This window comes from Schistosoma mansoni, chromosome 3, assembly GCF_000237925.1.
Source record: "Schistosoma mansoni strain Puerto Rico chromosome 3, complete genome".
Lineage (NCBI taxonomy): Eukaryota > Metazoa > Platyhelminthes > Trematoda > Strigeidida > Schistosomatidae > Schistosoma > Schistosoma mansoni.
In genome coordinates, this window is record NC_031497.1 from 11,166,554 (window position 1) to 11,182,294 (window position 15,741).

A 15,741-nucleotide genomic window follows, 5' to 3' on the forward strand; every position below is an offset into this window, starting at 1 on the left:
TTCGTTGAAAAGAGATTCCTTCGCTGAACTTCGAGTTATTGTAATGTCAATCAAGGATAATTTGCCAAGTACACGATTGTGAGCTAGGTTTTGAGCTAGACCTTTTTTACATAATAGCTTTTACTAGTACCAGACATCCCAAATCAAAGTTGGTAGAGTGATATCCCAAAACACAAGCAAATAACTCGTCTACTAAGTGCAGGTTAATGTGCTAGGCTTTTAAGCTACATACAATTTTGTTTGAAGTACAGATACTTCCCAGTTTCGAAAATTGAGATGAAAATGAAATGTTTGAACTTGCAGCCCACTGATTTAAGTCAAATATATTGCTTACAAAAGCAGTTATAAATATATTTTACGGAATATCAAGGCTGATAACCCTTATTATCACTGAAAATTAACAACGGAAACAGGCGAATACTGGAATAGCATTTTCATTAAAAAAGTAAAAGTAACAAAAACACTATTCATTTGTGAATGATATAATATTTTAACGTTGAGTTTCATTAAATGATTTTTATCTAAAGTAGTATTTCATTACACTCTTTCCCTTAACATGTATTTACAAATTTAATCGTTTCATTCAGTAATCTTAGATCAGAAAATTTAAGGAAATGTTCAACAACAACAAAATAATAGTTCAGTTATTGTATGCATCATCAAGTGTAATATATTCCATGAAAATACAGTGAATTCATTTTTGGAGTTATTTTGACTTAACAGTAGTGCTTCAAGTAATTTTTTTAAAAAAGAATTTTCATTTACTACTTATCCAACAAACTTTGATGAAAGCATATGTTTGCTAATTTAGTTTAATTTAGAAAAAAAAGATGGAATTTTAACCATATTGAATTATTAATCCTTCATAAACTATATATATATATATATATTAACGCAAGCGCTTGCTATTATCTGCTATGTCATTTTTGTTTCACTAGAATACAAAGTAACAACAAACAATGAAACGAAATTTTCTTAGACTGATTGACTTAGTATTAAATAGCATAGGCATTCCGCGGGCATAATCAAAGTAAATTTGACTTTTACTATATTAAATTATATTAACAAGTAAAAAAAAACAAGGAGAAAAATATTAGAATAAAAAGAAAAGAGATGTAAATTATTTATAATTATAACACATTTCTTTTATAATTACACGCTTGACATATTTAAGATTATCATAGAGAGGGTAAATTTTTCAAATAGATCTTAAGGTTTTTCCTTGCATGGAACAAATAAATTAAAGCTGATCAATAGGAATTTTTAAAAATTAACAAAACTAGTGATAACTTAACACAAATTATATTGAAATATTTCATTGTCTAGAATTTTAATTTATTATCTCTGGAAATGTTGAGTCTAAGTTAACTATATATATAATGAATAGGAGTTCATCAGTAAGTCATCAATAGATGCAACAAATCAGATTATATTATCAAGAGTTTCATGTTATGAAAAGATTACTCTACCAATAAAATGGTGAGTTCATTGAAATGTGCATTTTTCTAGTGAAGATTTTAACTATTGGTATATATTTCTTATTACCAAGTTGTTTATTGACCTTTGATATTATACGTAGTTTTACATAAATAAGTTGATGAAAATAATATTTCATAAGTTACAAATATTCTTCTATTTATCTTAAATTAGATAACATTTAAAAAATAAAAGTTTTATATACACTCAACGTTTGATAGTTTCCGTATTCTTAATGGCTATAGTAAGCCAATGCTTTTAAATCATTCTGTATACTGCTTAAAAATGTCTCTCATGGGGCAGAAACTTAGAGAAATGTTCAATAATGTATCTCAAATTTACGTATATTTTCTCTTTTTTACTGGAAGAATGTCAAAAGATTTGTTCATTATTGTCTTTCATTACAAATCTTTTTACATAAAACAAAGAAAAAGAACATATATGTTGCATTTGAATAGTTTCCCTTTTTATAAACACTTTCTTAAGAGTGTAGGTGTCAAAATACCACCTATATCGGTTGATCAGCACAAATCACATTTTAATGTAAATATAAACTGTTATATAATTTATATTGAACATGTGAGTTCTTTTAAATTATTTTGTTTAATATAAATTGTTACAATGCTAAATAAATCCAAAAAAAAGATTTTCTTAAATGTAATAGAAGTACCAATATCTATTTAAATAGATGTCAATGAAAATCATATATCTTGGTATATGTATGTACAAAAATAGATGTGCACATAATTTTCATATGTGAAATATTTACAGAATAAATAAACTAAGTTATTTTTATTTCATTGTGGGTAGTCTCATTGACAGATGACAAAATTACAAATTTACAACAACGGATAAAAGCAACAAAACAAAAAACGAACAGAAAAAAAAATAGATACATTGAACTAACAGTACATTCATTACTGATTTGTTACTTATTTTAAAAATGTAAAATTGATGAATTACAGCAATAATTTGAAGTAAAAGGTTTTTTCTTAGATAAAAAATAAGGTTTTTCCTTCCTTTTAAAGAAAAAAGTACTCATCCTGTTAAAAATTACTCATCAAGTCATACCGTATTCCTTTTGTAGAACAAACAGTTTTAAAGCTGATAAATTACTTCATAACATATGTGTATCATTCAATTAAGCTTACATGAAATAAATTCCACATAATCTGGGTTATTTTAGCTGCATTTATATGTAAAGTATTTACAAACTTTTATGGAATCCTTTATTAATCCCTACAATTGTCTCTAGTAAGTTAGTTTTCCTTAGACTTAATTGAATATATGTTCAACATAGTCCAGCAAAACCTTGAACATTAATTGTTTGGAAATTTTAATTGTGTTCCTGATAAGGCTATGAATGAAAGTATAGAAAAATAACATCACAATATTTATATGATCAAAAGAATAATAATTCTTCCCTTTCATCATGATTTTGAGTTAATTTTTAAATCAGTTTTCTCATTCTTTGATAGGGATCAGAGCTTTCTTTGAACTTATGACAGATCTAAATGATTCAAGAAACGAGCCGAATGACTTTAGGATTGTACTAACAGAAACATTGCCTACAACTTTTAAATATTTTCCATTTTCAACCAAAAACAGTAGTATACATGAATATCAATGAGATGAGGTTTAACTTCTGTACTCAATTAAAATGTTCAAAACTATTATATTTACCTAAGTCTTTACTTCTCATTATCCTAATATTTTCTGTATTATTTCATTAGATCTCCTGGCACATTTATTATTTCAGTAAAAACAAAAAGGTAATTAAATTAGTTGAATTATGCTATTGAATAATGTAATATTACAGTTTCTCATTAGTTTTAAATCTTTTCTTCACTTCCAGGCACCGTGATGCTATCGTAAGATGTTAAGTAACCTTTGTTGTTATACATTAAATTTCCTGACATACTATCCAAGTTATTACAATTATTTTTGGACAGTGACTAGCAGTTGATGTCACTAAGCGCTTTCCTTCCTGTTTGGCACTGGATTTACTTTGATAATAATATTTACGTTTACATTGACAAACAAACCTCAGTATCAACTAGGATATGTTACAAACATTTCCAAATACTAATAAAACTCATTGTTCACATTTTGTAGTTAAAGATAAGCGTGCCTACTTTTAAAGATGGAGAAGATAAAAGCGTATATAATATCTCTGGTTTCGCACATAATCTCGCTGTGTCATAGCATTTCAACAATACAATTTATCTTCCTAAAATCTTTATTTTCAATAAACTCTTTTGTACAATGATCAACTTCATTGTAGTTTGCAAGATAAAATTCAACATGTAAAGTATCTTTGAAACTGTTCAGAGACGAAATTCACAAATGAACGCGATGAAGATAAGTCTACCATCTAAAATAAGTTATCAAGTCAACTTATTAGACTGTCAAAATTAGTATGTCGAAATCCAGTTATTGTACTATGAATTACAGTCTTTCACATAAAAGACATAAAAAGTAGCACAATTTCAGTATAAATAATTTATGATAAGTGTCAAATAAGAAAGACAGTAATTGTTTATATTTTTACGCTATAACAAAGAAATGATCATGAATTAATGCAGCTCTATTTCAGTTTGAGTAACATACGGAATTCTAAATAAACTTTCAATTTCCCTTTCGTATACAATTAAGTTAATTTCAATATCTTCCCTATTTTAAAGGAGTTTCCTATGAAAGTGAATGTTTACCTCTTGACACTTTCAATAGGAACATACCTTCCTTTTTAGCCATGACTGCCATATTTTGGTTTATATTCACTTTATATAATTTTATTAGTTTAAACATAATTAATATATATATATATATATATATATATATATAATGAAAAAATCGACACTAAATATAATCAAACCTATGTTCCATGCATATAATTCGGTAGACGTTTGAATGAGTAGTCTATAACAGAAGTTATCAGTTTATTGTTTAAGCTAATTAAATGGTTTCTTGAGATTGAGAAATAGGAGTTGGAGAGGGGGTAGAAAATAGATGAACAAGTAATAAATAAACAAAAATATAAACATATGACCGTGAACAGAAAGACAGTAGCTTGAAAGTAATATATATATATATATATATATATATATATATATATATATGAGTGTTGATAAATATGTCCATACATGCATACATGAAGACAGATAAATAAATAGGGAGATACAGAAGTATATACACAGATATTTATTTATGAGTATTATCCCTCTCTCCTCACTTTCTTTTTCTATAGCATGAGCAAAATTTTGTCTGATTAACTAATTTCTCATGAGACATTTTTATAAAAATGAGCAAAACGTTTTATTGTGCCCTTTTTTTTCTATATTAGGAGATTCGATATGTTTTTGTATTGTAGTCAAAATAATATTTTTCTTTTTTCTCGTTAGAATATATATATCTATGTTGTTGAATTTATTGTAAATATATATATCTTACTATTTAAATCTGACTAATTTAAATTGTTTTTTGCCATTCGTTTTATTCTATTTTTTTCTACGATAAAAATGAATTTTCACTGGAAATAAGAGTGAAGTAAGTAAAAACTAGTAAGAGATAAAGAGAGAGTAAAATTTTGGAAATTAAAAAGAAAAATATATATATAGTGGTTAACCAATAACTAGAAATATAATTCATGTTCTATTGTAAACACTTTTTTTCTCTAATCATTAGAAATTTTTATCAAAAATGAATTTTTAATTCTTTTTTATTTTCTATTTTTAGATGAGGGTGAAAATTAATTAGATGATGTTTTTTTTTAAAATAAAATATTAGAATCATTTCATCATTCATTCATTCATATTGTAAACTTTAAAACTTAAATGTACATTTCATTTGTATTGAAAAAAGACTAGTTGTACATGTCGGAATTTATTTTACTAAACCTTGACGACAACTTATCCAGGCTTTTAGCCAAATATTTTTATGTTATGAAAATTCTTGTTATAATGTTTAGTAGATCTAAACTGAATCAGTGTCTCTTACATTTTGCATGGCGTGATGGGTATCATCTTGTGGAAAGTTGTACCATTTATTGTAATTATTCGACATTTTAGTATTGTATATTTGTAAGCAGTTACTAAAATACTTGTGTCATATTTTCTTTTAGAAAATGTATGTAACATATGCAACAGGTTGTGTAAACTTCTATGACTAGAACCAAGGAGGAAACAGATATTTTTAATTAAGAACTGAATATAAAAATTCTAACAGCTATTATAGATGATAGTTTAGATCATATTGCTTCCGCATTTAGAAATATTCAGCGGACGAGCATCGAACTCAGATAAAATAGGAAGCAATTCGAAAATTCATTTTATAAACAATGTTTTTATAACTTGAGAAACTCGTAATGAAATTCAGTTGGCAAAAGTTCAGTGTACGTCCTTTGCATTAAATTTTAAGTTTAAACACTTATTGTTGCCTAATATTGATAACGAAATCTAGTCATCGTTTGTGATTTTAGACAACCTAAAACAATCATCTATCCCATATTTTTTTCTTAGTCATATTAAAGTAAACTGTTTAAAATACTTATAAAAAGCCACTTTCTTAATATGAGTTCCACAGAAAGTGATCAATCGTCTAGTGATTGTCAGTTTTTGTTAATTTGACAACTCAGATAAAAAAAACCTGGAGCTTTCATGAAACCAATTTGGATAACATCGATTTTTTATCTTGATCACTAGGATATACTACTAATGTGTACTAAAAATGTACTAATAATATATGTGTAAAAGTAATATTTCATGCAGTCAAATAACATATTTAACAATATGCTTTTCGAATTGTAAAGCACTGAAATTTCAGTCATTAAGTTGGTAACATATGCTAAAACTAGAGTATTTCTCACGCTTTACTATAGTGATTAAATAGTGTTGAATACAATGATGTAACGTTCAACAATCTTATTAATGCATAACCTGGAAATATTCGATTATAATTTAGGAAATTTTCATAAGAATTTTCAAAGGATTTTCATAACTGATAACACCATTTAAATTCTGCCCTGGGAGTTAAAGGAATAATTATGACCCCTCATGATGTAAACCGAGATTCTACGGAAGTCACGAGACCGATGCTCTTTCTAACAACCAGAGCAACAATTTTTACAAGTACATGGACTGTCCGGACAATGTGGGAAACCGGGAGAGCCGTCCAAATTGCTGCAGAAATGAAGAAAACAACCTGGAGGTGCTTGGGATCAGTAAAACACATTAGACACAGGTTGGACAACAAAGACTAGCTTCAGGAGTGCTTCTGTTATACTCCGGTCATGAAGAACAAAATGCCCAACATAGACAAGGAGTTGCATCGATGCTGTCCAAACAAGCACAAAATGCACTTATAGAATGGGAATCTCGTAGACCAAGGATCGTCAAAGCCTCCTTCAAAACAAAGAAATAGGGCATTACAATGAACGTTATCCAATGCTATGCGCCGACCAACGACTACGATGAAGACGTTAAAGATCAATTCTACGATAGGCTGAAGTCGATCTTCGAGAAGTGCCCAACAAAGGACCTGACCATTCTGATGAGAGATTTAAATGTCAAGGTTGGAATGGACAACACTGGATACGAAGACGTCATGGGACAACATGGACTGGGAGAAAGGAACGAAAATGATGAGAGGTTTGCAAACCTATGTGCCTTCAATAAACTGGTCGTAGACGGCACTATGCTCTCACACAAACGCATTCACAAAACCACATAGACTTCACCGGATCACACTACGCAGAACCGAATTGTCCATATCTGCATCAACAAAAAGTTCAGGAGGATGATGGAGGATGTGAAAATTAAGAGAGGATCTGTTATAGCATCAGATCATCGTTTGCTGGTCGCCAAGATGAAAGTGAAACTCAAGAAGCACTGGACAACGGGGCGGATAACATCACAAAAGTTTAATATAGCTTTTCTTCGGGATACTGACAGACTCAACAAATTCAACATAGACCTCAGCAACAGGTTCCAGGACTTTCAAAATCCACTCACTGGAGAAGGAACTACCATGGGGAATAACAGGAAAAGGATTAAGGAGGCAATCACTTCAACATGTCAGGAGGTTCTGGGCCACAAGAAGCACCATCACAAGGAATGGATCACTTTTGATACACTGAATAAAGTTCAAGAAAGGAGGAACAAGAAGGCAACAATCAATACCAGCCTAACAAGAGCAGAAAAAGCCAAAGCACAAGCTGAATATACAGAAGCAGACAAGCAAATAGAGAGGAGCACCAGAGCCAACAAACTTAAATATGTGGAAGATCTAGCAATGATGGCGGAAAAGGCTGCAAGAGAAGGAAACATAAGACAATTGTATGACACAACAAAGAAACTCGCTGGAAATTACCGTAAGCCAGAAAGACCAGTGAAAAGCAAGGAGGGCAAGATAATCACCAACATTGAAGAACAACGAAACAGGTGGGTAGAACACTTCAAAGAACTCCTGAATCGACCAGCTCCACCCACGGACCTCCCACTCGATGTTGGTCCACCAACAACCGAAGAGATCAGCATGGCCATCAGACAAATCAAGAGCGGCAAAGCAGCGGGACCAGACAATATCCCGGCAGAGGCACTGAAAGCAAATGTAGCAGCAACTGCAAAGATACTCCACATTCTCTTCAGTAAGATTTGGGATAAAGAATAAGTACCAACAGACTGGAAAGAAGGACTTCTGATCAAGATATCAAAGAAAGGCGATATTAGCAAGTGTGATAACTACAGCGACATCACTCTTCTCTCAATACCAGGAAAAGTCTTCAACAGGGTATTGTTAAACAGAATGAAGGACTCCGTAGACGCCCAAATTCCAGACCGACAGGCTGGATTCCGTAAGGATCGATCATGTACATACCAAATCGCAGCTCTACGGATTATTGTGAAACAATCAATTGAATGGAATTCGTCACTCTACATCAACTTCATTGACTACGAGAAGGTATGTGATAGCGTGGACAGGACAACACTATGGAGGCTTCTTCGACACTACGGCGTGCTTAAGAAGATAGTCAATATCATACGAAATTCCTATGATGGGTTAAACTGAAAAACCGTGCATGGAGGACAGCTCACTGACTTGTTCGAGGCAAACATTTTCAATACAAATGTCAAGACAGTTCTACTGTATGGGGCGGAAGCCTGGAGAACTACGAAAGCCATCACCTAGAAGGTACAAGTGTATACTAACAGTTGTCTATGCAAAATATTTCGGATTCGTTGACCAGACACTATCAGCAACAATCTACTGTGGGAGAGAACAAACCAGATTCCAATGGAGGAAGAAATCAGGAAGTAGCGCTGGAATTGGATAGGACACACATTGAGGAAAGCACCCAATTGCGTCACAAGGCAAGCCTTCACATGGAATCCCCAAGGCCAAAGGAAGAGAGGAAGACCAAAGAGCACATTACGCCGAGAAATAGAGACAGACATGAGAAGAATGAAAAAAAGCTGAATATAATTAGAAAGGAAGATCCAGGACAGAGTCGGTTGGAGAATGTTGGTCGGTGGCCTATGCTCCATTGGGAGTAACAGACGTAAGCAAGTAAGGAAGTAACTGAGTAATCACAACTTTAATAGGCTATGTTAAATTTGTAAAGTAATTTATTTAGGGAATTATAAAAGCCTTTCATTAAGTTAAATTATCATTAAGAAAAAAACTGAAGTAATAACACGATACTTTATTATTTACTGCATTCTTGATGGGATACAAGGTATTTAGTTGAACTTTGACAAAATTATCTTTCTATCAAAAGAATGTCAATTTTACCGGAGCATACATTTATAGAGCAATTTCACCTTAAACAAGTAGTGAGGATATGAATTTGTGTGTTTAGCTTCGCTTATTTGTTATTTAATTCATAAAACTGAAGAAAAAGGTGTCAGAGTCAAAGTACCATTTTGTTTGCTAAATAACTAATTAAGTAAATATCTTTAGCCATTTAGAGACATTAATTTTAGGTGGTGTTTTAAAAGTGAATTATGCTCTTCAAACCTTCTTAAAAGTTAAATCTAAAGATTTAAATTAACTGAAGAACTGTTGACTATGATAGTGCTTTTTATTCATGAAATCAAGCGTAAGTCTTCCGTAAAATGGGAGTTATGAATGCCTTCAATTTTATATTGGTAAGCCTTGTAAACTGATTGAACAATTTAATATTCTATGGGGAAAATTTATTTGTTCACCTGTTTGAAGATAGAATTCTGGGTCTAGTGAGAATCCATAACTATGACATAGAATTTCGTAATACGATTTTTGAATTCCGATACTTAAAAAGAACTATAAAATGAAGACCTTTTTACGAACTTATGAAGTGAAAACTGTTAAACGATTCAGTAACCAAATTTAACTTGAATAAAAAGTTCGAAACAAATATTATTACATTAGTGTTTAGTCAAGATAATTCAAATCTATTGTAAAACTTCTACTAAGACCACAAAAAGGGTACCATAAGTAAGGATGATCACTTCTGGTCATGAATAACGACTGGTGACAGCCCTACATCCTTCTGATTAACCAGGGCATTAGTCGAAGTCAAGTAGCTACAGATATAAATTCTATAATACAATGTTTTTCAGCAACCTTTCTACTGGACTCGAGTAAAAATTATTATCATTTTTGGTGATGTAAAAAGAGATGACAAAAAGTTTATTAACCTTGGTTTTTTGAGGTTTCCAAACACAATTTAGCAATTTATTCAATAAAAATTTAAAACATTTTATAAAAAACTTATTAAAAACTTACTAGAAATAACATTGCATAGTTTCGTTGACTCTGATTGTGGAGATAAAGAACTACCAAACTCGTTGCACAGTTTGGGTCCTGAATCAAATTGGTGATTACTAGATAGGTTTGGAACTCCTTTATATGAATGGTCAACCGATTCACTATTCTTTGTAGCTAGACAGTCCTTTTTACAGTTTGGACTTCTAGCACCGATATAGGAAGTAGCGCCTTTCAAAAAGAATCAAAAATATGCCTTAGCTCTTAGCTTGTGTAATGCAGTAAAAACAAAAAACTACACATGAAAGTTTAACTGTTTTATTTGAATGAGACACTCAAAATCTAACCAGTTAACACAAATCAACAGCCATTATCATTAAGTATTTACCAACGATAATGTCAGTATACATTTAATTAAAATTCATTGGTAACGCGAATAAACAAACAACTGTTAAACAACTGACAATATCTAGATTCAACCACTGTGATAATTTTAAGGATCAAAATAATTACTCTTTCTCTATATAGGTGTAGCTGTTATAGAATCAACAAACTATGGTTGGATAAATAACAGTAATGAATAATATATCCTCGTTTACCTATTACAGTGTAAACAGTTTACACATTTAAACAGTTCATGACCATAATATTGTTAGAAAAACATTATTTTCTTAAATAATATTTTTATTAAGTATTGCTCATTACTATTCATTCATAAAAGACTTAAGTGAACCGAACTTTCCCCTGAATTCCTATTTTAATGTAGCCCACAATTTGATAATAATTGTGTATTTATTTGATCTGATTCAATTTTTGAGTGAATTTTTGTTCGCTAATTGCAAGCTCTTAAAGCCAGACTTAGATACTTTAGTTTAGGTGTCATATTTAGTGTAGCTTTATATAAAAAAAAAGTGCAGAAAATGCTTGAATTCCAATACCATAGCAGTAACCAACAAATATATCAATGTAATCTCAGCAAGAAACGAAAAAAAATCTCAACAGAATTCCAGACTTTATAAAACACAAGATCGAGTTAATATTTTGATCAATGATCCCGAACACACATGGTACAAATACAAATTAAAACTTATTTAGTAGAAAAAAGTCAGAAAGTGAATCTATTTCAAAAGTTGAACTGAGAACTGAAACAGGACCCTGAAAATGTTTAGCTGGAAGAAGAACTAACCAAACCTTAATCGAAGATAATGGTTCATTTGTCAACTATATCTCTAACACACGAAGCAAGCGTAAATATTTTGATGTTTTAGGACGAAAGAAAGCATAAATGTATGAAAACATCAATCAAAAAGGAGATGAATGAATGATATTTATTATTTAACAAAATAAAACTCATACGAAATTGGTTCACCTAAAATGTTTACGATACTCTGCTAAAAATAACTCAGAATAATATCAATTCCTGTAGATACCTAAAACGTCAAGCAACGGAAATATTTAAATGGCAGAAACATCGTTCTAGCCTTTACAGAAAATATACTTATTTTCGAAGTAACACAATTATTTGATAATGGACAACAGCTTTGTTTGTGTATATCATTTTTGGGTGCCCTACTGCACCATCGTCTTTGTGTTATAAATAAAAGAAATAACTCCCGTTTGAAAAGTGCTTATGAAGCGATTTTGGTGGACGTTGTCTAAGATCTATGATTTCACAAATGTCATGTTATAAGAAGGACTGAACTAACAAATTTTACAAGCTAGAGAACATGCTTTAATGATTGAAAGTGATCATTTTGTCATAGAAGCGGGTGTGCTATTTTAGTTACTCTCCACGGAAAAATAGTGAAACGTTTTTTCTAACTTCTACAATCACCTGAAGAATAAAATGATCTTTGTCAGTGGAAGTTATTTTGTTCAAAATGTTGCCATAATGTTAAATTAGTGTTTTATTGAAGATATTCCATTCAAAATTCTCATTTGAATCATTTTTATCATTCATTTACCAGGGATTTACATGCTTACCTACAAACCATTATGATAATCAGTATTACAAACACATGAACAGACAAAACATTATTGGCATATATCACAGTTAATAGTCTTGTAGTTTTTAGCAGCAAGCATACATATGGAAAGTTTTAATTCATCTAACATAAGTATCATTTTTTGATTGCCGCTTAAAATATAAGACTGTAACCTCAACAATTGTCATGGTTTTAGTAACTTTTATTTAATAATGCAGAAAACGTTTACGAGTACCACAACATACAGAGTATATTTAGTATTCTTGATCTTCTACTGTAGATTGTGCTACTATAATTTGCTAGGATAAATATTTTAAGACTTTACGGACACTAACTGTTGCAAAAAGATTTTACCTATTGTAACGCGTTTACTTGTATGAGCATGTTTCAACCCTTAAAACCCAGATCGCTCATTACAAATATGCCCTTTTTGATACATTCAGAGTATCTATACCACAAGCATTGTAAGCAGAGATGGATAGTTGTTAGCAGTGGAATCTGGGACGCGCGCTACCTCCTGTTTGGGATTCATCAAATGGATGTACCTGCGTCCTGGAGTTGATATTCACTCCGGGACTCGAACCCACTACCATTTGCTTCCAACGCAATCCCTTTATCCACTTATCTACTGAGTCCTAACGGACACTAGCTTATACAATGGGGTGGAATTTTAATGCATTTTCGTGTTGGTTGTTCGAATCTTTCCATTGATCTTTAGTATTGCAGTGGGAAGATTCAAACAACCAATATAAAAGTGAATTATTTTTACCGGAGTTTCAGATTAAATTTAAAACTTAATTTAACTGGGATATTAGCGACTTTGGAAAATTTCCTTTATTGTGGTAACTAATCATCGATAGATGTAGAGGAACAAACACAGGCAAGAGACATAATCAATTTCTAGCTTTTATTTTTCCTGATTAAATGTCATGTATATTGCATACGAAGGTTCGTTTGTAAAACTAATACTAATAAGGTGTTTTAATTGGCAAGCTAATTTATAATCTAATAAAATATAGTAGATTAATATTCTTCTACTCAAGTAGTTTCTCTGGATCATTTCATGATAATACGAGGATCTGTGTACATGGACTATTTTTAGTGGCTTACATAGTATTAATTATCAGAAGGGGCTTTGTGTATATTTAGTATTTTCATAGTTGAAAGCGTGAGTCAGTTGAAGCTAGACCATCATGGAAAACCTGCAAGCACTGGACGGCCGTTTCTTCCCATTATGGGACTCCTCAGCAGTGCGCATTCACGACCCCGCACTCGCGAGATTCGAACCCAAGACCTGCCAGTCTCGAGCCAGAGCCCTTAAGTTCTTGACCACTGAGCCGGCATCCAACGGTGTTAATGTCTAACCTCAACTGATCTACGAAGTTGAGCAACCGTTCACCAACTGTCTTCAGTGAGTTGATATCTCACGACAGAAGTGGTTTGAACTCCACTGGTCACTGCTTCTCACTAGAACTCTTGGATGTACTTCTCGAAGTCAGTCACTAGTGAGCATATGATTATATTAATTATCAGAAGGGGTTTTGTGGAGATTTAGTATTTCCATAGTTGAAAGCGTGACTCAATAGTACTTTATAGTGTATTTAGAAGTCATTTTACGCAAATCGTAAAGTAATCCTAATTTTCACCAAGCAGACACTAATTCACACACTAAATTCTTCATTATTGTCTTTGTATTACGATAATGACACACGGAACTGATAGTTATTTACAACTCACTATAATGATTGAATAAAAGTTATCTTAAATGTGAAATATGGAAAATTCATTTAGAGTTTAAAAGCAAGTATGATTACTTTTACTTACCTAAACATCGGAAACTGTCAAAGTTTATCGGAATATGCTTTGAATTAGATGAATGATAGTTTGATCTACTACTTGACTCAGTATTATTTGTCCAATCAACTGACCAGTTAGCACAATGATGTATACTGTTTTGACCATCAAGCCATCCATCCTCAAAGGAATCTGGGTGACTTAAACGATTACATGACTTCAAATTTTCTATAGTTGGTGCTTGTGCCTCACATAAGTGATCATTTAAAAACATGATTGATGACTTTGCTTTTGATTCGCTTCTGTTCTGATTATCCGGATTACTAGCAATACTAGTATCTGTAAAATCAGAGACATTTGATCTTAAATCCATATGAAGATTATTGTGATAATTTAAATACTCTGTATCACTTGATTGAATGTGTTCACTAAGATAATGTGGATGTTCGTTATTAACAATATAAGGATAATCCAAAGTTCTCATTACAGAATAATCAGTTTGTGAACATAATTGTACAGGTGAAGAATTAAAATGTTGATCATATAGATAGTTAGATTGTTGATATTCTTCACCGAAAATGAATTCATTACTAACTGGATGATTATTTTGCATTTTTGTATCATTGATAAATACACTTGTCAGAGCAAGAGAGCCAGTGGCATAATGGTTTGAATTGAAAACATCCTTTGTCCATGATAGATCATTATCTGAGCAATCACAATTGGGAGTAATTTCTCGATTATTGTCATTAGAATAATTTTTCTGCAACTCCTTGACATGTCCCAAAATATTTTTAATTACACTGCCATTTTTATTATCATTCATTTTGTATGTGATAGGAATATTATTATTATTAATAATAGTAGAAGTAGTACTGGTATCATTCGGAATACATATAGTAGATTGATCGTTAAATGGATAATTTTTTTGAGAAGTAATCCCCATTAATTTAGTAAAGTCATTTTCCAGAAATCTATTCCAATCTTCATTTTCCATTTGATTAATAGAAGAATCAGTTGTAACTGTTGTCGGCTGATTCTGAGTACAATACCGTTTTTGTGCTGTATGCATATTTTCCAGTTAATATAAGTTCATTCGGTAGCTAGTGTTCCACATCAATGTATTTTTTAGAATCATTAAGCAACATTTTTATATATTCTAATCCTTTGATCAGTAATTTTAAATAATACAATCAGAAAAATATTTACGGAATAAAATAAATTCATTAATTTTTCATTGGTTCTAATCAAGTACTGATAGTTTTAGGAAAAGAATCAATGAATAAAAAATTGATATAAGTTTTAATGTGAAAATTTATATGACAACAATAAAATGAAGCAGATAAAATTACTATCATTTTAATTCATTCATCAGTATTAAATAGTATGTGTACGTAAAAATGTACCATTTCCTGCACCTTAGAACTACGACGAAAGTGTGTATTTCTGTACACTGAACTGAATTGTTTCCAGATTAGAAGCTATCTTTAAATTAAAATCTATTCATCCTTAAACTCTATTGTTATCCATGTTGATAATTATTTTCCTTAATCATTATTTTTAATGAAGCTGACGTTTCGTTTTATTTTAATAACATTAATATTTGTATCAGAAGGGGTTTTGTGGATATTATAGTAATTTCAGTAGTTGAGATTAAGAGATGTTTCCTGGAGTTATAAAGAGAAGCAGTGACCAGTGGAGTTCAACCGGATCTGTTGTGAGATAGTAATTCACTGAACACAAT

At 31.1% G+C, this 15,741-nt stretch overlaps 1 protein-coding gene across 1 annotated transcript in view; it reads right to left on the reverse strand.

Annotated features, from left to right (window-relative positions):
- The window catches only part of Smp_181390 (hypothetical protein), a gene marked incomplete at its 5' end in the record, with an annotated part of 32,259 nt that extends 17,436 nt beyond the window's left edge, over positions 1-14,823 (reverse strand). The window contains 2 exons of the mRNA XM_018799204.1: positions 10,240-10,449; positions 14,028-14,823. Of these exons, the coding sequence (XP_018651016.1) occupies positions 10,240-10,449; positions 14,028-14,823 (1,006 nt within the window). The remainder of the gene's footprint in view (positions 1-10,239; positions 10,450-14,027) is intronic.
- Positions 14,824-15,741: the final 918 nt, after the last annotated feature.